At 41.9% G+C, this 20,880-nt stretch overlaps 2 protein-coding genes and 1 pseudogene across 6 annotated transcripts; 1 reads left to right on the top strand and 2 right to left on the bottom strand.

Moving 5' to 3' along the window:
• Positions 1 to 1,103: 1,103 nt before the first annotated feature.
• LOC106610647 (origin recognition complex subunit 3-like) lies at positions 1,104 to 6,713 on the top strand (annotated as a pseudogene).
• A 1,262-nt stretch (positions 6,714 to 7,975) lies between these two features.
• Positions 7,976 to 16,148, bottom strand: LOC100379103 (akirin 2(2a)). 5 transcript variants are annotated; one of them, XM_014210079.2, is made up of 6 exons: positions 15,915 to 16,148; positions 15,470 to 15,678; positions 9,122 to 9,256; positions 8,842 to 8,991; positions 8,674 to 8,745; positions 7,976 to 8,533 (listed from the first exon to the last, which is right to left on the bottom strand). In XM_014210079.2, exons 2-6 carry the CDS (start codon positions 15,645 to 15,647, stop codon positions 8,523 to 8,525), a joined length of 546 nt encoding a protein of 181 aa, XP_014065554.1. In that variant the 5' UTR covers positions 15,648 to 15,678; positions 15,915 to 16,148; the 3' UTR covers positions 7,976 to 8,522.
• A 1,201-nt stretch (positions 16,149 to 17,349) lies between these two features.
• On the bottom strand, positions 17,350 to 20,504 carry LOC106610686 (cannabinoid receptor type 1A). Its single transcript, XM_014210154.2, has 2 exons — positions 20,216 to 20,504; positions 17,350 to 19,376 (listed from the first exon to the last, which is right to left on the bottom strand). Exon 2 carries the CDS (start codon positions 19,364 to 19,366, stop codon positions 17,951 to 17,953), a length of 1,416 nt encoding a protein of 471 aa, XP_014065629.1. The 5' UTR covers positions 19,367 to 19,376; positions 20,216 to 20,504; the 3' UTR covers positions 17,350 to 17,950.
• Positions 20,505 to 20,880: the final 376 nt, after the last annotated feature.

Genomic DNA, 20,880 nt, shown 5'->3' with positions numbered 1-20,880 from the left:
CATAGAGCCTATTGCTTAAATTGTTACACGGACGACCGAGCTAGCACAGCTGAGTCAGTCAGCTAGCTACATAAGAAATTAGAAATCAATGACCTGTTTTTAATCGATTCCAGACTATGGTTCTATCAGCAGCATGTTTCTGGTTTAGGGATGCATACACAATGAATGGGAAAAAACATGCAGATTATTAACAGGAATTACTTTTTCTTTTATCAGTGAAAGGATAACAAAATCGGGAGAATTGATACTGGATTAATCCCCCCCCCACCATGACCACTAAAGTGCTCCGTACAATCTGTCAAAGAATAAAATATATTTTACATAACATAGTCTGTCTGGGACAGTCACATTTCGACAACTTCGTCAGTTTCAAAGGTAGGCTAATGACAGTCAATTTGTTTTACTGAGATTTCCTGTTGGGAGTGGTGAATGAATACATCATCGTGGAAAATAACGTTACATCTTTCCCACGTATGTCAACTGGATTACTAACTTTAGTTTGGCAAAACGACCTTACCTATAATTTTGTTATCGCGCCACAAAACTTGTTTATTAAGTTATTGCTTCTTGACAGCCCACTGAAGACACAATGATCGTGTCATCGTGTGTATATACCCCGCATGGCTAGGGTTGCTTTGTGTTCAAGCCCAGTGCCAAAAAGAGAAAGAAGAGGCCAACTGTGGGTGAGTGATCTTATTGATAACTATATGGGTCGCTGGTCATATTTAAACACAGTAATTGATTAATATGTGTACTTCGTTTTGTGAAAACGGAATATTCTGCCAGTGCCATTTTGTATTGATCGATCGATCGCGCGCGCCCATATTTTCTCCAGAGGATTATTTCGCTCATGGCAATGAGGACACAGAGAATAGCAGACATTATTGGAGAAAATGAAGGCAGACATTTGGCATTGGCATCATTATGCTTATGCCAATCAGTTGTGCCCTGTTTAGGAGGGAGCAATGTTCCCATATAAATATAGAATATTGAACATATATAATTGTCATGCAGAATAGGGAATTGTGTCGGCTCTATTACATTTCTATCTGTAACGTTGTGAACGTTTCACCAACTGAAAAAGTGACAGGCTTTTATCAGGCATGAAAATGTACATTGTTTACTCTTTACAGTTTCTGCAGGATGAGCTGAACAGGATAACCTTAGACAGCCTATTGGAGTTTAGCAGAAAGAGTGCCTCCACTTTCCAGCGTGGCACCGATGACTGGGCATCAGGTATGAGAGCCAATGAGATTCCCACAGCTGCCCTAGTGCGTGGTATGTTACTCAAAAGAGAGGGTGCACATGCAAAAGTCTTTGGCATGACCAGGGCTCATGCGAAATGCCTAAATTAGTGTGTTTTGATATGTTGTCCATGGGATAGAGATTAACTAAGTAACTGTATGTCTCGTCTCTTCTTACTGTGTAGGAGTTAATGAGCCAAATCATGAAATTACCTTCCAGAGCGCCTCTGACCAGCTGCAGCAGTCGGTGACTCCTTTTGTTGTCTCCTTATAAGCCAAAGAGTGTGCAGGTCAGTCCCATGTATGTGGTACTTGAGAAATAACTCTTATTTCTATTATTAGTCAACAAGGGAATTTTGTACAACCGCTATTTGAGGTTGGTAATTGGTACATTTAATTTATTTGTACTTTGATGTAATAAGTATCTGCATGCCATTTTTTTTATTATGACACATGGATACTACCTAACTCAAATCATAATATTTTCATTTGGTTCTGTCCTCAGCCCTGAAGCACCTGATGCAGAGAGTTCTAGAGAGACTGATGGGTGCTTGTGTGTCAGTGGATGTTGAAGAGCCTAAGCAACACAGTACCAATGTTAACCAGAAGAGGGTGCACTGCTCCCTTGGCACACTCTGTGACTGGTACTTTACTTCTTTTTGTCTTGTTTTTTTTCACCTTTATTTAACCAGGTAGGCCAGTTGAGAAAAAGTTCTCATTTACAACTGCGACCTGGCCAAGATAAAGCAAAGCACCGCGACACAAACAACACAGAGTTACACATGGAATAAACAAACGTACAGTCAATAACACAATAGAAAAGTCTATATACAGTGTGTGCAAATGAGGTAAGATTAGGGAGGTAAGGCAATAAATAGGCCGTAGTAATTACAATTTAGCAATTAAACGCAGGAGTGATAGATGTGCAGAAGATGAATGTGCAAGTAGAGATACCGGGGTGCAAAGTAGCAAAAATAAATAAATAACAGTATGGGGATGGGGTAGTTGGATGGGCTATTTACAGATGGGCTATGTACAGGTGCAATGATCTGTAAGCTGCTCTGACAGCTGATGCTTAAAGTTAGTGAGGGAGATATGAGTCTCCAGCTTCAGTGATTTTTGCAATTAGTTCCACTCATTGGCAGCAGAGAACTGGAAGGAAAGGCGGGCAACGGAGGAATTGGCTTTTGGGGTGACCAGTGAAATATACCTTCTGGAGCGCATGCTACGGGTGGGTGCTGCTATGGTGACCAGTGAGTTGAGATAAGGCGGGGCTTTACCTAGCAAAAACCTGATGACCTGGAGCCAGTGGGTTTGGCGATGAATATGAAGCGAGGGCCAGCCAACGAGAGCATACAGGTTGCAGTGGTGGGTAGTATATGGGGCTTTGGTGACAGAATGGATGGCACTGTGATAGACTGCATCCAGTTTGCTGAGTAGAGTGTTGGAGGCTATTTTGTAAATGACATCGCCGAAGTCGAGGATCGGTAGGATAGTCAGTTTTACGAGGGTATGTTTGGCAGCATGAGTGAAGGATGCTTTGTTGCGAAATAGGAAGCCAATTCTAGATTTAATTTTGGATTGGAGATGCTTAATGTGAGTCTGGAAGGAGAGTTTACAGTCTAACCAGACACCTAGGTGTTTGTAGTTGTCCACATATTCTAAGTCAGAGCCATCCAGAGTAGTGATGCTAGACGGGCGCGCAGGTGCGGGCAGCGATCGGTTGAAGAGCATGCATTTAGTTTTACTTGCATTTAAGAGCAGTTGGAGGCCACGGAAGGAGAGTTGTATGGCATTGAAGCTCGTCTGGAGGTTAGTTAACACAGTGTCCAAAGAAGGGCCAGATGTATACAGAATGGTGTCGTCTGCGTAGAGGTGGATCAGAGAATCACCAGCAGCAAAAGCGACATCATTGATGTATACAGAGAAAAGAGTCGGCCCGAGAATTGAACCCTGTGGCATCCCCATAGAGACTGCCAGAGGTCCCGACAACAGGCGAGGCAGTCATTTGAGAAACCAAGGCTGTTGAGTCTGCCGATAAGAATGTGTTGATTGACAAAGTCAAAAGCCTTGGCCAGGTCGATGAATACGGCTGCACGGTATTGTCTTTTATCGATGGCGGTTATGATACCGTTTAGGACCTTGAGCGTGGCTGAGGTGCACCCATGACCAGCTTGGAATACAGATTGCATAGCGGACAAGGTACGGTGGGATTCGAAATGGTCAGTTATCTGTTCGTTAACTTGGCTTTCGAAGACCTTAGAAAGGCAGGGTAGGATAGATAGACTGTGACAAAGGTACGAAGCTACTGCACACAATTGAGGACTAATATAATGCTTTTATGTAAAACAGTCACATTTTATAGATTTTGACCTTACTATCTCTACATTATGTAAATGCTCATTACAACTCATGAGTCTTATGTGCACAAATAATTTGTTTGGTCCTAATAATTTGTCTGGCATCCCAGGCAAAAAGCGTACTTCTGTTGGCAAAGACATGCAACAGCATCCTCCCATTTTAGTGATCTTCAAGGACCTAGAGGCTTTCAACCCTAGAGTGCTGCAAAACTTCATCATCTGCAGGGGGGGGACATGATCCCTGACCTCTGTTAGATTGATTGAATGAGGAAAATACACTTGTACTTGTGTGAGGGTACCTCTAACATATGTTAAAAATGCTCATGCGTGACATGCTGTATAATCTCCCCGTTCTCTGCAACAGTCAGTACGTGGAGCAGCTTCCTCTGATGTTCGTCTTTGGCATCACCACGTCTCCCAGCACCATTCAGCACATGCTACCCCAGTCCATATTCTTTCTGCTGTGCATTGAGCTCTTCCAGTCCCTGTCCTGCACCCAGCACCTGACTACTGTCATAGACAAGGTAGGTCTGTAGCTACCATGGATCCATCCATTCACTTTGATGTAGTTGTATTGGACACAGTGATCATGTTCCTCTGTGCCCCATTCCTAAACCCAATAGGGTTCTAAAGGTGCAGTTGAATACCAACTAGAGATCAACACACATAACGCACATTTTCACTCTTAATCCCCATTGATGACATTATTTTTTTTGTTTTGTTACATGTCTATCTCAAGTTAGAATTCAGACTTTAGTGTGAGTATTGCTTTCCCGTCTGAGACTCAAGGTGATCCTAACCCCACTTTTTCCTGTTAAGCCAGTGGCAAGGTGCTGCAGGTGCTGGTCAGCATCTTCCTCCACCACGACTTCTCCGTACGCAACTTCATCGAAGGCCTGCAGGTGAGTACTGCCCTCTGATTGTTGGTGTGACTGTTTTAGAACTGTTCAAATGTGTTGAAGTGGAATAACTGACTGAACACAATGTTGACTGCTCTGTATTGTCTTTCAAAGACTAACTTTGAGATGTGGGCTAGATGTATTATTTTGGATTATTCCTGTGAATAGTTACCTTTTGCGTTGCTTGTTCTCAGGTTTGTGTGTGTGTGTTGACCATGGGGCCCCCTTAGCAGTTGGCTCTGCTGGAGCACTTTCACAGCCAGCCTCTGAGCATGCTGTAAGGAGGCCACGCCAATGAGCTCAGCCACGGGATGTAGAGGATCCAACAGCTGCCAGCTGCCATCCTTCATGAGGTGACTGTCTCACACACATGCACACACGCAGGCCCACAAGTCTCCAATACACACACACACACACACACACACACACACACACACACACACACACACACACACTTCTACCCATATGATGGTTGAGTAACATTCGTCTGTTTAAAACTTGTTGTGATGCTTGGTGTTTACCTCGCACCCTTTCACCCAGGTACGTAGAGAAGCAGGCTCCCCAGGAGCAAATGGAGTTGTTGACCAGTGATGACCATGTGAAGGTAAATATTGAGTGCTGTTGAGAGGTTCTGAACCTTATATTGACAAGACTGAATTATGAGCTTACCGTAATGTATTGACTCTGGTCTTGGGTGATTGTGTGTCCTGCCACTCTTTTTAGGAATTGTGTCAGAAACTACTGAAAGTTCTTCGCAAATACCATAAGAACTACTACCCCATTCTGAGGTGTCTCCACGCTCTAACGTCTTCTCTACCTAAATACCCTCTCGGGAAACAGGTTTGAACATTTTGTTTATCAAGGTTGCCATTGAAATAATACCTCATGTTAGGAATGTAATTGTAGAGCATTGCACCAACAGTCTCGCCTGTTCCACATATGCCTCGATTTTCAGATAAGGGAACTGCACATATCCTGTCTGGAGAAGAATGTGTGGGAGAATGAAGAGTGTGTGTCTGCCATGCAGCTGAGGTAATGATTGATTCCAAAATCGATGTTTAACGTCGATATAAAGCACAAACATTGCCTTACGAAACATATTTCCAAGTTCTATACAAGTTGCCATGTACTCAGTTACCTGCTAAGATAAGAAAGTTCAGTTTGTTTGCTCTCCTTTCTTTTGACAACACTCTACGTTTCACCCCAGGATGATGGCCAAAGATGAACTTGTAGCAGCGCTGCAAAAGTGCACTGCGATCCTGAAACCTGGCAAGACCAAGAAAATAAGCGCTGCTCCAACTGGAAGATTTACTCGCTAAAAGTCGGACAGAAAGTAGCGATAATGATGAGGGTTTTGCTTTAACATTTTTAAATGGATCTCTGACACATTAAAATAGCAGACTTTAATTATATTTCTATGGTGGTGAAATGTACTTTTCGATTGCTTCTACCCTATCAGATGTTGCTGCTGCAGCGGGGGAGATCATCTCTTCTCCAGGGAAAGGTCTCCACAAGAAAACAGACCTGTTCCAACTGCAAAAGGTAACATTTTTGTAATGGAAGAGAAAGACCGATTTAATACACGTCTAATATGTACAGTAGTGCCCCTACCCGAATCCCAGTATGAGGTGTGCTACTATAGCTCCTTTGCTGTCCTGGGACCCCACCTCAACGCCACGCCATCCAGACTGCCCTCAGCAACCCCTACCATTACCTGAAGGTAAACAACTTACCACTGAGAGGCTTTGTCTCAATAGTGTCTAGTAAACTCCTTTCCTCATATCCTCTCCCTAATCTGGAAAGACTTGATGGGTGTAAGCAATATGGTGGACTACTATCAGTGGGCTTACTTTCACCTATTCACAATTCTTTCAGTGCAGATGAAAGAAAAGGAAAGGAGGTAAGCCAGTCTCTTTAGACAACTGAGTATCAGCCAAAACTTTAAGTGTTAAAGCTACAACAGCAGCTGATGCTAATGTTGTGTGGTTCAGAATGAAAACCTGCTGACCAAGGACGGGACAATTTCCAATGCTGCTCCTGACATCTGCATTGTGATCAAACTCCATATGGAGTGTGGGAGGCTCGTCAACCTGTGACTGGCAGGAGGTAGGTTTTTATAAAGAATCAAATGAAACACTATTGTTGGTATTCTTTACTGAACAAGAACACTTTACATATTGCATTGAGTGAATTTGTATGTATTTGCAGGCTTATGCTACAGTGGTCTCGGCTGCAGAGGGCAAGGATGCTGACTATGGCAAAGTGGATGAACTCAAACGGTATCCTTTAACAGTTGAAGTCTTAAAATACTTGATTGTGATGTATTTTGAATATTGCTTTTCATACCACATGTCCTACTGCAGTCTTTTTCCTCTCCCATAGCCTAGATATACAGTCAGGTCAAATTATTGGCACCCTTAATAAAGGTGAGCAACAAAAGACTGTAGAAAATGAATAGCACAAATACCGAGTGAGCTATGTTGTATTATATTGTTATACTAATACAATTGCTCAGAAAGACAGCCGTCTTGAATTCAAACCATGGGGTTCAAGTGCGGAGAATGAGACGGCCATTGCAAAACGTTAATTTTGTGGTCAATTAACAATTTCTTTGGACTTCGATGTGTGCTTAGGGTTATTGTCTTGCTGGAAGATTCACTTGGGTCCAAGTTTCAGCCTCCTGCCAAAGGCAACCAGGTTTTTTTAAATTATCCAGGCTGTTTCTGAGCTAGAGTTCCTGGGATTCATAAAATCCACCAAGCAGAAGTCTGACCTGGGAGGCTGCTGATTCACAGTCTCTGAGCTTGTTGTATAGTATGTATGTGTCAATTGTTTTTGAATAAAAGGTGATTTCAATTGAGTTTATCATGATTTGCTCCAGTGTGTTCTTAAAAGGTGTGGCAAATGCAAACATGTTTACAGTTTACTCCATTAACAAAACACACTCAAAGGGAAGTGTGTATATACAATATTATAAAACATTCTGTCATCAAGTAGCAGTATCACAAAAAGGATAAAAGCAGCCATGTTAACAAGTTTAAGGGGTGCATTCATATGTAATGAACAGATGGGTCTTCGTGCAGTGGTTGAAAACAGGTGACGAAACGAGATCATTCCACCACTTGAGGGCTAAATGAAGATTGTCAAGCCTTACACGCAGGGCCGAGTGTGTGGGTTTTGTTTTTCCAATTAAGACCTAGACAACCAGGTGAGGGGAGTTCCTACTAATCAGTGACCTTAATTCAGCGATCAAGTACAAGGGTGGAGCAAAATCCCGGCCATCCGTGGAATGAGATTGACACGTGCCTTTGGCTTTAACTCCATAGTGGAGGCAGGGAGCTGTGGTGGAACACAAGCGACTGGGTTGACAGAACCTGATATCATAGGTGTTATATCTACTTGATTACATTATTAGCTATTTACCGTTGAAATATTAGATAGTACTTCAGTTAATTAGAGCATTACCCTGTTGTGACGACATGAAACTTAACATTTTATTGTTTGGTTTTTCTACGAAGTACATAGGTTTGAAAGCAAAACAGTCAATTAAATAAATAACATTTTGAAAGTGGAAAAAATCTAATGAATTGAAGTTAGTCTTTGTAAAGTCCCATACAAAAAGGCTCTGGGGCATTGCAAATTATCTTCTCCAAACCGTACCTTCCACTTGCTAATAGATTGACCAGCAAACCTTTGTCTACATTCCTTTATCGTGTAACAAAGAAATAAAACGGTGAATAAAGTCTGGAATGCCAGATGTCTTTATAAAAGTAAGAGAGTGACGACTTATCGATACAGGTACAGCAGGAGAAATGTAGGCCACTGGTAGAGGGGGTCCATAAAATTACATTAGGAAGCACCTAGTTGCTTACGTGAGAGAGAGATTACCACTGACAACGGCTTAGATAAACCTTTGCCTAAAGGAGAAATATGGCACAGTAAGACGTTTCATTAAACCAATCTCTTGCAGGGATTTCCAAAGATTTAAACTCGATAACTCGCCTAGCAAAGTCGGTCTCTCAGGAAACATCTGGAAATGAATAGATAAAAGCAGAAAACCAGCCATATTAGCGTCACCTTAGAGGTTTTCCATTCAGGTGTCACAGTTGCCTTCTCACATTCAGCAATGGAATGGTACATGCACTGAAAAATGGACAGAACAATACTCACAGCTTGCAGGTTGTTCTCCAAATCTTCGCATCAACTGGTCATGTGTAAACTTCACAAAAGTGTCATATTGTTCTGTAATAGAAATGTGGGAGGAAAGGGAGGGGTTTAATTTGCTTGTAACTAAAAATCACATGGTGCACTTTCTGAATTGTGTTTGACTGTCCACACCTGCCAACTTGGAAGTCATGGTCTCCTCATATTCCTCCCGCACTTTGTCTTCACGCTCCTTCAGTAAACGTTCACAAATCATTCCAACTTGTCTAAGAGTAAATAAGGGCTGTTCTTTCTTTGATGGAGAAGAACCTCCAGCAGATGTGCCTGCAGAGGACACAAATAAAGCAATTAGGTCATTTGCATGTTGGGGGGGGGGTCTAGTTCCTTTAGTATTGTGGATCTCCCCCACTCACCAGGGTTTAGGCTAATAGTACACTCTAAGCGCATAACAAACCTGGCATACTGGATCCACTAAGATGGGGTGGAGACTCTGGCGAGTAGCAACCCTCTGTCTGTTGGTAAACTCCATCTATGTGCTTTCTCTTCTGAATGCGTTTGTACTCCTGCTTGATGTTGTTCAGAATTTGCTCTAGAATAAGATGATACACAGTCTAAATTATTCAGATAGGACGTTGGTCAAACTTGTCAAATCTACTGGAGGCCTCGCACTACAGTGCAATCCTTATCACTCCTTATGGCCGACAACAACATGTTAACAAAGACAGTACAGTATGACGATATGCAGAAACTGCTTCTCCAATAGAAATCCCTGATGACACTTGTCAGCGATGTCAAGATGATGTTTGATAGCAAAGCTTGTGCGCAGAAACACGTCATCGGGTCTAACAGTCTTGTTGCGCCGAACTGCGCATGTGCAGGCCGTCAAATGAAAGGCACTCCTTCGATAAAAGTGTCACTTTCACAGGGTTGTAGTAATGACAGTTGCAGCTACTTCAGACACTGGCTCGAATCTAGGTTTTGGCTTTAATATGAAAGAAAATTAACAACTAAGGATGAATTTCACTTCTCCCATTGACTTGACAAACCCTGGTCTGGTCTGTATGGAGCGAGAGAGCTGCCAATAGGTTGAACTTACGTATCGTTAGGACTGTAAGAAAATCCATTAATGAAACATGAAGCGTAAAATTAGATCTGTAAACGTTACGACTATAAATGAACATGTACACTTAATTATTACGTCTCACTTTACTGGGTTACAGATCTTTTTTATGCGTACAAACTTTTGGCAGCAATGTGGCATCTGCAAAGGACATGCACCGAATGTAGCTAGTCAATCAAGCAACTCTAGCCCAGAAGTTAGTTGCTTTGCAGCTTCTGGTTTCAATTCCAAAATAAAAGTCTAGAGCTTGTTTTAGATCTGCATTCAATAACGACGTTATACCAGTAGATGGTGTAGTATTGGCTTGGGCCTTTGACTTGTGTGAGAATGATAAAGACACAGAAGAGCCTTGTCTACAATAACCACGTGAGCTGCAAAATAGAAAGTAAATATGATTTAAGCTAGGGCTATTCCGCTATCTAAATATGCCATGCTGTTGTGTTATTTAATGGCCATATAATTGCATAATTTATTTTTATAGCCGCGTGGGGCTACTGTGGTGATCATGTAACCTAATGAATCACATTTTTTCCAGTATTTGGGAGTACGGACTGTAGGCCTTTATTAGGCATTTTGACTGTTGTAATAAAGAATTCCACTTTGTATGTAGGCTTGTTTTAGACATTTGCATTGCACAACCCCATCACTCAGAGGCTATATCCATGTCAATAAATGAGATGAAACAAAATATTGCCTAAGTCTTGGCTACAACCTGTCCTGAGCGAAATAGCCAAGGGGTCACAAAGACAATCTATAGCCTATTCTTATTGCCAGATCTGTTTAAGCCATCAGCCACTGCACGTGCTTCAACTATTTTGTTTAAAAATGATGTAGATGCTATATTTAGAGGCCTGGGAGCTAGGGTCTCTTAAAGGGGAGCCCTATGATAAAAACAGGTATAAAACACAAATAGAGTTCTAAAATTATTCCGCACGACACTAGTACCCAAAATGATAGGCCTTCAACTTTTAGGTATTGCAATTTAGGCTTTTTCATTTGAATAGGCCTAAATTAAAAAATGTATTATTAAAATGATAGGCTAAAGAACCTTTAGAGAATTTTGAATACACATAGATTTGGTTTCTCAAATGACTGCCTCGCCTGGTTCACCAACTACTTCGCAGACTGAGTTCAGTGTGTCAAATCGGAGGGCCTGTTGTCCGGACCTCTGGCAGTCTCTATGGGGGTACCACAGGGTTCAATTCTCGGGCCGACTCTTTTCTCTGTATATATCAACGATGTCGTTCTTGCTGCGGATGATTCCCTGATCCACTTCTACGCAGACACCATTCTGTATACATCTGGCCCTTCTTTGGACACTGTGTTAACTAACTTTCAAACGAGCTTCAATGCCATACAACTTTCCTTCCGTGGCCTCCAACTGCTCTTAAATGCAAGTAAAACTATGCTTTTCAACCGATCGCTACCAGCACCCGCCCGCCCGACTAGCATTACTACTCTGGATGGTTCTGACTTAGAATATGTGGACAACTACAAATACCTAGGTGTCTGGTTAGACTGTAAACTCTCCTTCCAGACTCATATCAAACATCTCCAATCCAAAATCAAATCTAGAATCGTCTTTCTATTTCGCAACAAAGCCTCCTTCACTCACGCCTCCAAACTTACCCTATTAAAACTGACTATCCTACCGATCCTCGACTTCGGCGAGGTCATCTACAAAATAGCTTCCAATACTCTACTCAGCAAACTGGATGCAGTCTATCACAGTGCCATCCGTTTTGTTACCAAAGCCCCTTAAATTCCCAATCTGACCCTCATACCATCACGGCCACCTAATCATCCCCAGCTTACAATTGGCTCATTCATCCCCCTTCTCTCCCCTGAAACTATTCCCCAGGTCATTGCTGTAAATGGGAATGTGTTCTCAGTCAACTTACCTGGTAAAATAACGGTAAAATAAATAAATAAAATAAATTATACCACCCACCACTGCGACCTGTATGCTCTAGTCGGCTGGCCCTCGCTACATACTTGTCGCCAGACCCACTGGCTCCAGGTCATCTAGAAGTCTATGCTAGGTAAAGCTCCGCCTTATCTCAGCTCACTGGTCACGATAACAACACCCACCCGTAGCACGTGCTCCAGCAGGTATATCTCACTGGTCATCCCCAAAGCCAACACCTCCTATGGCCGCCTTTCCTTCCAGTTCTCTGCTGCCAATAACTGGAACGAATTGCAAAAATCGCTGAAGCTGGAGACTTATTTCCCTCACTAACTTTAAACATCAGCTACCTGAGCAGCTAACCGATCACTGCAGCTGTACATAGTCCATCTGTAAATAGTCCACACAATCTACCTACCTTATCCCCATATTGTTTTTATTTACTTTTCTGCTCTTTTGCACACCAGTATCACTACTTACACATCATCATCTGCTCATCTATCACTCCAGTGTTAATCTGCTAAATTGTAATTACTTCGCTTCTATGGCCTATTTATTGCCTTACCTCCTCACGCCATTTGCACATACTGTATATAGACTTTTTTATTTTCTTCTATTGTGCTATTGACTGCATGCTTGTTTATTCCATGTGTAACTCTGTGTTGTTGTTTTTGTCGCACTGCTTTGCTTTATCTTGGCCAGGCCTAGCTTACCTGGTTAAATAAAGGTGAAATAAAAAAAAAATGATAAGAATGCTCTACTCTTTGATTTAGTTCCTATTGCAACTCAGACAAATTACTGAATGGATGGCATACTGACTGGCTGAACTGAATGAAGGATGAATTCAATGTTCAAATATGTTGGAATGACGAGTTGCATGCATCATGTATGCTCATCACTTTATTTGGCTAGTAGGCAAATAGGTCTACATTAGGGTATAACGACTATGGCTGCATGCCTCCAGAAGGGCATCTTCTGAGGCTGAGGGGTGCTTTTCCAAAGTTGCATGGTGCTGCAAGGAGATCACAAGCTCTTCAACTGGGCAGCAGTGTCACGATGGAGGGAATAGCCTATACGGAGACTACTTAAGACCATTGCAACAGAGTTACTGTAAAGTGTGGGAATAAGCTTATGCCAGACTTAACCTACGTTTAACCGCTCCCTTATTCATTTCACAGTCCATATGTTCATGACCCGATTCATATAAATCATGTCAAATTATTTTACATTCATTTTAACCCCTCCTACAGAGTATGCTTTGGCAAGATAGCACAATAATAGACGACTCAATATTTCATTATTCCTGGTAGATACTACTAGTTATGATTGCATACAGAGCCCAGAGAATGGGATGGTGCAATATTGAATTAGTCTTATTTTGATAAGGTGCATGGATGGGGATGTCCACGTCACACAGAGATATGCCCATGCTTTAGAGATACATCAGTGAAGTTTCAGTCCGCTAGGTGTAGGCATAACACAGCTAGTGCTATCTAGACTTGTGCTGGCAAACAAATCAATTACATTAAGTACCTAATGTGAAGTAAACTTAACTAAGGAGTAATAGAGACTTAACTTGAAAACATGCTGGATACCTCTTTCCGGTTTCCTCGACTTTCGTTTTTTTTTATGCTGTGTTATGCTTGTTCACGTAGCACCCCTCACAGGCCATTTGGTGTGCGTTTTTTGTTTGTTGGTAATATGAAACTGACAAACTCAAAGGTATTATTGTTCGTAAGGATTGCAACAAGATTTGTTCAAGCCTAAAATGTTAGTCCGTAATTGTAACATGGTGTTTGTATGTTCACAAATTAAATGTAATGTTTATGTTTCACGCATGGCTTTTCTTACGATCCTAACAATTTACATATTGATTTTCTTAGGATCCTAACGATACGTACGTTCAACCTTTTGGCAGGTCTCTCGCTCCATAAGTCTGCTTCGCGCATCTGGGTTTGAAAACACGGATATTTTTTCAAAATACAGTGCATTCGGAAAGTATTCAGACCCCTTGACTTTGCCCATATTTTGTTATGTTACAGCCTCATTCTAAAATGGATTAAATTGTTTTTCCCCTATTATTTTTCCCCCCTTATCAACCTACACACTATCACATTTACATACGTTTTCAGACCCTTTACTCAGTACTTTGTTGAAGCACCTTCGGCAGAGATTACAGCCTCGAGTCTTCTTGGGTATGACGCTACAAGCTTGGCACAACTGTATTTGGGGAGTTTCTCCAAAGCTCTGTCAGGTTCGATGGGGAGCATTGCTGCGCAGCTATTTTCAGGTCTCTCCAGATATGTTCGATGGGGTCAAGTCCGGGCTCTGGCTGGGCCACTCAAGGGCATTCAGAGACTTGTCCCGAAGCCCCTCCTACGTTGTCTTGGCTATGTGCTTAGGGTCGTAGTCCTGTTGGAAGGTGAACCTTCTCCCCAGTCTGAGGTCCTGAGTGCTCTGGAGCAGGTTTTCATCAAGGATCTCTCTGTCCTTTGCTGCGCTCATATTTGCCTCGATCCTGAATAGTCTTCCTGTCCCTGCCTCTAAAAAACATCCCCAAAGCATAATGCTGCCACCACCATGCTTCACCGTAGGGATGTTGCCAGGTTTCCTCCAGATGTGACGCTTGGCATTTAGGCCAAAGAGTTCAATATTGGTTTCATCAGACCAGAGAATCTTGTTTTTTCAAGGTCAGAGTCCTTTAGCCTTTTAGTAAACTCCAAGCGGGCTGTCATGTGCCTTTTATTGAGGAGTGGCTTCCATCTAGTTACTCTACCATAAAGGCCTGATTGGAGAAGTGCTGCAGAGATGGTTGTTCTTCTGGAAGGTTCTCCCATCTCCACAGATGAACTCTGGAGCTCTGTCAGTGACCATTGGGTTCTTGGTCACCTCCCTGACCAAGGCCCTTCTCCCGCGATTGCTCAGTTTGGCTGGGCGGTCAGCTCTAGGAAGAGTCTTGGTGGTTCCAAACTTCATCCATTTAAGAATGATGGAGGCCACTGTGTTCTTGGGGACCTTCAATGCTGCAGACAATTTTTGGTACCCTTCCCCAGATCTGTGCCTCGACACAATCCTGTCTCGGAGAGCTACAGACAATTCCTTCGACTTCATGGCTTGGTTTTTGCTCTGACATGCACTGTCATCTGTGGGACCTTTACATAGACAGGTGTGTGCCTTTCCAAATCATGTCCAATCAATTGAATTTACCACAGGTGGACTCCAATCAATTGTCATTATGGGGTACTTTGTGTAGATTGATGAGAAAAAACATTTATTTAATCAATTTTAGAATAAGGCTGTAACATAACAAAATGTGGAAAAAGTCAAGGGATCTGAATACTTTCCGAATGCACTATAGCTGCTGCAATAACACAAGTAGCTATTGGCTAACACCTAGCATGATCTTGGAAAAAGAACATGCTAACTTAAAAAGGCCCAGTGCCATTAACGTGATTTTCCTGTGTTTTATATTTCCACACTATGAGGTTGAAATAATATTGTGAAAAATGCCCTTCTAGTGTAAGAGCTGTTTTAAAAGACCACCTGAAACTTCAGCCTGTTTTGGTGGAATGGAGTTTTGGCCTGCCAGCAATTTTTTGTTGTTGACCATTGTTTTAAATTAAAATCACAGTAAGGTACTTAATTACCCATAAATTATTTGATATTTTGATTAAAAACAACTTCTGCATTGGACCTTTAACGTGCAGTAAGATTGCCCACTGCCTGGCTTACTAGATGTCTGTTATGAGTTTGGGTTCATCCGGTATAGTACTTACCAGCTGATAGTCTGGATGACACTTCTCCAAATGGTGATGGCTCCATGCGAAGGTATTTCCGTGGTGATGAGGAGGATGATGATGGGGACACCGGAATACATCTTCTCCTTTTAGGGGACGTCGGACTCATCAATGGATCAAAATCCATGGTCCTTTTCAGGGTCGCTCCACACGCCATGATTTGAACCTAGGAGGGTTCAAAGATTGGTCTACAAAGACCGAACGAGGAACAGGGTAGTGTGGCTAATGCGAAACACAAAAGAAAATGGCTTTCTAACGTTCGTTAGCTAGCTAAGAAAGAGCTTATCCTGATGGATTTTCAGCTAGCTTTGCAACTTCGACAAGTCCAGGAAGGAGTCTTGCGACTGTTGTTTGCTACCGTTAGCTAACTTATCACGCTAGCTAGCTAGCGTTAACCAACCAAATTAAAACAAATTCCCTTCACCTTTCCGGGGAAAAGTTGCCCTCTTCCTATCACTCCGACGCCCGTGTAACGTTGACTTTTGTTTTCACTCTTACCTATCTTATAACGTTATCTGTTTGGATGTCCTTAGCTAGCTAAGTTATACATTCAGACGAATATATAACTTGCTGCCTAACGTCAGCTTTTTCTTGTTTTTGACCACCAGAGCCGTCTGTTTCTTGTATTGATGACGTGAAATATTCAACTATGCGCTCATGCCGGGTCGGTTGGGCATGCGCTGATGAGACTGATGATGATGGGATTTGGACTGCGGTCCCTGCAATCTGGGATCCATAGGACGTCCAAACTCTGACATTAGCCGATTGAAGTTGAAGTTTAAAATGGTCAAAGAGTTAGATAAGGGTAGGGACGTCTCAAGGATTCGGGATAGCAGAATTGTAGTGCAGACAAAAGTTGGTCGTTTGTGGGGTTATGGAATTACATAATAAATTACATAATTTTGCGCTGCTATCCATATACTTTAGTATATATCCAGTAGCCATATTCATACACATTCTTGTTACTTTAATCTTGAAGATTGGTGTATTTCCATTAGTCTTTGCCTGTCTCTTTTGCTCTGCAAATGCATGGGCCCGTAATGTAAAATTGCTTGTTTCACATGTAGGTTTTGTGCCTTTTCTGTTAGTTTTTCACTTTATATTTATTTTTATCTTGGGTTTAACTTACTTTTACGCGGCAGTACAGTACCTCACACAACATGGCACATTATCTCATGTGCCACTACAACATGGCACATTATCCCGTGTGCCACTGCCTACACCTCTTTCTCCTCCAGACTGACAAAAACATGAACAACCAAAAGTCCGATAAGACTACTTACTTCTGATAAGAATATATCGTGCCTGCCTTATGAGTACTGTGCACACTTGACTTTATTCAGAGGCTTGGAAACTAAATCACATAAAGGTGTTTAATCATTTTGAATATATATTATTATGATTGTAAATGAAGTATGTGCACAATTTATCCTAGCAGAGACATCTTAAAAATGCACATTCCTTTAGTTCTTCACTGACTTAGAGGTTCTCTGCAGATTTTCTTTCATTTGTCATTGTTTTGTCAGTTTTTGGTAGGTGATGGATTGTAAAGCTTTTGGTGTAAGTACAGCTGCAATAAAATACACTGGCTATTGTGTTTTAATTGCTGTGATCAGATGAAAACATTCATATACATTGCTTATTACTAAATTAGCTGGTTTGGAATAAGTAACTGCACATAAATACTTTCTATTTTTTCTGTCTCTGTAGTTTCATGAGATAACAAGGTCTATTCTTCACAGTAGCATTGCAGTGCCGTCCTCAATCTCATGAGATGCAAAAAATACATGTGTATTATGCTGTATGTGGTTCACAAGCTGCTTTCCTGAATGTTTTTATTTGAAACAGAAATTAAAATGTGTATTCATAGAAAAACACTTATTTAATGCATATGGAGAGATGGAGAGGGGGAAACAACATGTTTAATACTGCACAACATTACATGTATTTGTGGTTGTGGTTCTTCGTTGGGGGAAATCTGTCTCCGCATAAGATTAAATCATGTGAATCATTGAAAAGATGTACATGATCTACTCTTGTATATCACAACATGGCCCTCAATTATGCATCACTCAAAAGATAAGGAAATCGAAACAGTTTCATACAACATGCTTTATGACAAGAACTACAAACCATCACAATGTACTAATTTACAATATAAAGAACAGCCAATTTCACCTACAAGCACTTTATAGAGACAAACCATACAGTCAAAGGGCAGATCAGCATGCCACTAAATACACAACTGTGCAGTTTAACAATGCTTATCGCCATTATTTCCATATGAAAATAAATGAAGTTCTTCTGAAAGATTGAAATAAAAAAAACACTATCTTATCCTACAGCTACATATACTTCAAAGAACTGAATTAGAAGTTGATGTTTAGCAAACTTTCAGTGCAGTGCTAGTTGGGGTAGTGACTATTCTACATAATTCCTTCAGAGTCGATTCCTTCACAGTCACATGATGGCAGACGCCGTTGTCTCGCGGGAGACCAACAGGGTGACTTTGGCCAATTTCACAGTGGTGTTTGCACAGCTAGCCGTGGATTTGTGGGCTGTGGCTGTGCCTTTTACGCTCCTGCTGTGGCAATCGGACTCACCGCTGTTGTCCAGTGGTTGAGAAGTTCCCCTGCATGTCTGACAGATGTTAAGAAAGGCCCGGCGCAGGTCCTTACTCCTCAGGGCGTAGATGATGGGGTTGACGGTGGAGTTGAGCAGGCAGAGCATGCTGCAGAAGGCAAAAACCGTCTTGATAAAGTTGTTCATCTTCCAGAACAGGTCGTAGACCATGATGGCCAGCACAGGGCCCCAGCAGATGACGAGGACCACCAGAATCAGCACTAAGGTCTTGGCCAGGCGGATGTCCATGCGGGCCTGCTCGGGTCGCAATGTCTGCACCTTGGTGCCATGTGCTGTGTAGACGATGATGCTCTTCTGGGAGCTGCGGCTCATCATGCGCACGGCATGGTGGTGGGCCTTCCACAGGATGAACATGTAGGCATAGATGATAAACAGCAGCAGCACACTGGTCATCCCTATCCAGAACATCAGGTACATCACGTCGATGAGTGGGAAAATGTCAGAGCACACTGAGTTCAGTTGCTTACAGTTCCAGCCCAGTAGGGGGAGCACCGCGATGACGATTGAGATAGTCCACATCATGCAGAAGGCGATGACAGCCTTTGTCTTGGTGACGATCCGCTTGTAAGCCATGGGCCTGTGGATGGAGATGTAGCGGTCTATGGCTGTGAGAAAGAGACTGCCCACAGAGGCACTGAAAGAGGCGATGACCCCACCAAGCTTAAAGAGAAACACATTGGGGCTGTCCTTCCGGTGTAGCACATGGAAGTCCAAGAAACTGTACACAAATATGACACTGCCCAGAAGGTCGGCCACAGCCAGGCTGCCTATGAAGTGGTAGGAGGGCCGACAGCGCAGGGTGCTGGAGTGGAGGATCACACACAGTACGATAAGGTTCTCCAGCACTGTGAAGGTTCCCAGAGTGAGTGCCATGATCGCTACTACCAACTGCTGGCTGGGGGTCAGAATCATGAAGCACTCCATGTCCACAAAGTTCTCCCCGCATTGGATAGAATCCCCGCCGTCCACAAAGGTCCCATTGCCAACCAGATCAGAGAAGTTGGTCTGGTAAATGGAGTTGCCATTAAAGATGAGCTCCTCGTCTCTAGCTACTCCAGGGAAGTAGTTTCTAAGTGGGGCAGAGTTAGCCTTCTTTAAATGGAATCCAGTCTTGGCAAAGCCAGAATCAATGGACGGGTCACTGTAGCTCACATCGTTGGAGCCAAGATATTGCAAACCGTTAGTTATTGTTCGGAAAGTGGTGTCGGCTATTCCATCCAGAGCAGACTTCATGGCTGAGTATCTAGAGAAAAAAGTTCCAGACAATTTAGAAATTATCAATCCTTTTTATTATTTAGTTTAATTGTGACGTGGGGGATGGCAAACGTGTATGTATTTAACTGTGGGTGATGTGGGTATGTTGCTGGGTCACATTATTGACATCCCTGCTGTATCAGCCAGCTGACTCTCCAGCAGATGCGTCTCAGACAATGGTGAGAGAATTAACAGTCAATGACAAATTAATGAGACCCATATCTAACCTTCTGTGCTGCCCTCAGGATAAAGACATTGCATTGAGTAGCCTATGTAGGTCAATCTCTCCTTTCAATTAAGGGTTAATAAAGGATTACGTTTCAAAATAATTATTCAATTAATTATGCATCAAGGTAGTTATATTCTCTCAATACAATATTGATTTGTTGAATCAATCTATTTAATTGTACATGACTCTGTTTTGCTCTCATAGATAAACAGTACATAACCCTTCCATTTGATAATTAATATATCTGTACATTTCGTAAAAAATTACAATAACCTACAATAACCTTTTTCATTAATAAAAAAGTACAGGCTATTGAGAATAATTGTGATAACATTTTCATGCAGATGTTTATAGATAGGCAAACCATTTACTGGTTGTGATATAGGCTATACAACAACGTGACGATGCCCCTTGTCCCACTCATGAACGAATAAGAAAGACCAACAATAAGTAAGGTTGTAGAGAGGCTGCAGGCAAGTAATTAGATTCACATAAGAATATACACTGTCATAAGGTCATAGAGAAATCAATGAAGTAAAACATTTTTGACTATGCATTAATGCAACATTTGATTTTATTAAAACAAAATTTGTTTTTACCTTCACATTCTTTGCACAAATAACTTGCGTCGATCCATATGCCAGATTTAATTTATTACATGAAGACAAGAGAAAGTGTATCCACATATCCAATCTCAGGAATCGTAGCCTATTGATGTCAACAGTTTCTTTATCAAAGTGTATCAAAAGTCGTTTTTAATTCGAATTTTCGTCATGATGAGCCCGGCATCATTGTTTAGTAAAGCCAAGAGACAGCGATGTGTCTGTTTGAGGTATGGGATTATTATTTATAAGGAAGGGGTCGCTTTGTGCGCTTCTGTGTCACGTGCTCCGAGGTGCCACAACGCCTTGGACCAGTATAGTGCGCTCGCATCGCATCCCAACATCCACGCTCACTCAATAATGAGACCCTCCATCATTTTGAACACCCACCCAACCATTATCGACCAGTGTGGTTGAGGATAACGAAAGCATGAGTACCATTATTCTAATTAATGCTAAAACACTAACATTTACTTGGTAAAGCACTTTTTATTACTATTGTGTTTAGATTCTCACTTCAACCTATAAGAAATGATAACATCCTCCTATCTTGGGTAATATGTCTGTATGATGTGTTCTTGTATGTATGCAACCATCACTAATGGTAGAGTATTCCATTTATTGTGACTGGCAGAAAGGCATGATGTGTTCTATAGCCTGGA

This window comes from Salmo salar, chromosome ssa09 (assembly GCF_905237065.1).
Source record: "Salmo salar chromosome ssa09, Ssal_v3.1, whole genome shotgun sequence".
Taxonomy (NCBI): domain Eukaryota; kingdom Metazoa; phylum Chordata; class Actinopteri; order Salmoniformes; family Salmonidae; genus Salmo; species Salmo salar.
Note: the sequence above shows the minus strand (reverse complement) of the source record. Positions and strands in the feature narration are given on the sequence as shown.

Excerpts from the sequence above, each read along its gene's own strand:
- LOC100379103 (XM_014210079.2), bottom strand. The coding sequence starts at position 15,647 with ATGGCGTGTGGAGCGACCCTGAAAAGGACCATGGATTTTGATCCATTG. Across the intron at positions 9,257-15,469 it reads GTCATCCAGACTATCAGCTG|AGCAAATTCTGAACAACATC; the intron begins GTAAGTACTATA and ends ATCTTATTCTAG. Across the intron at positions 8,746-8,841 it reads CATGACTTCCAAGTTGGCAG|AACAATATGACACTTTTGTG; the intron begins GTGTGGACAGTC and ends TTTCTATTACAG.
- LOC106610686 (XM_014210154.2), bottom strand. The coding sequence starts at position 19,366 with ATGAAGTCTGCTCTGGATGGAATAGCCGACACCACTTTCCGAACAATA.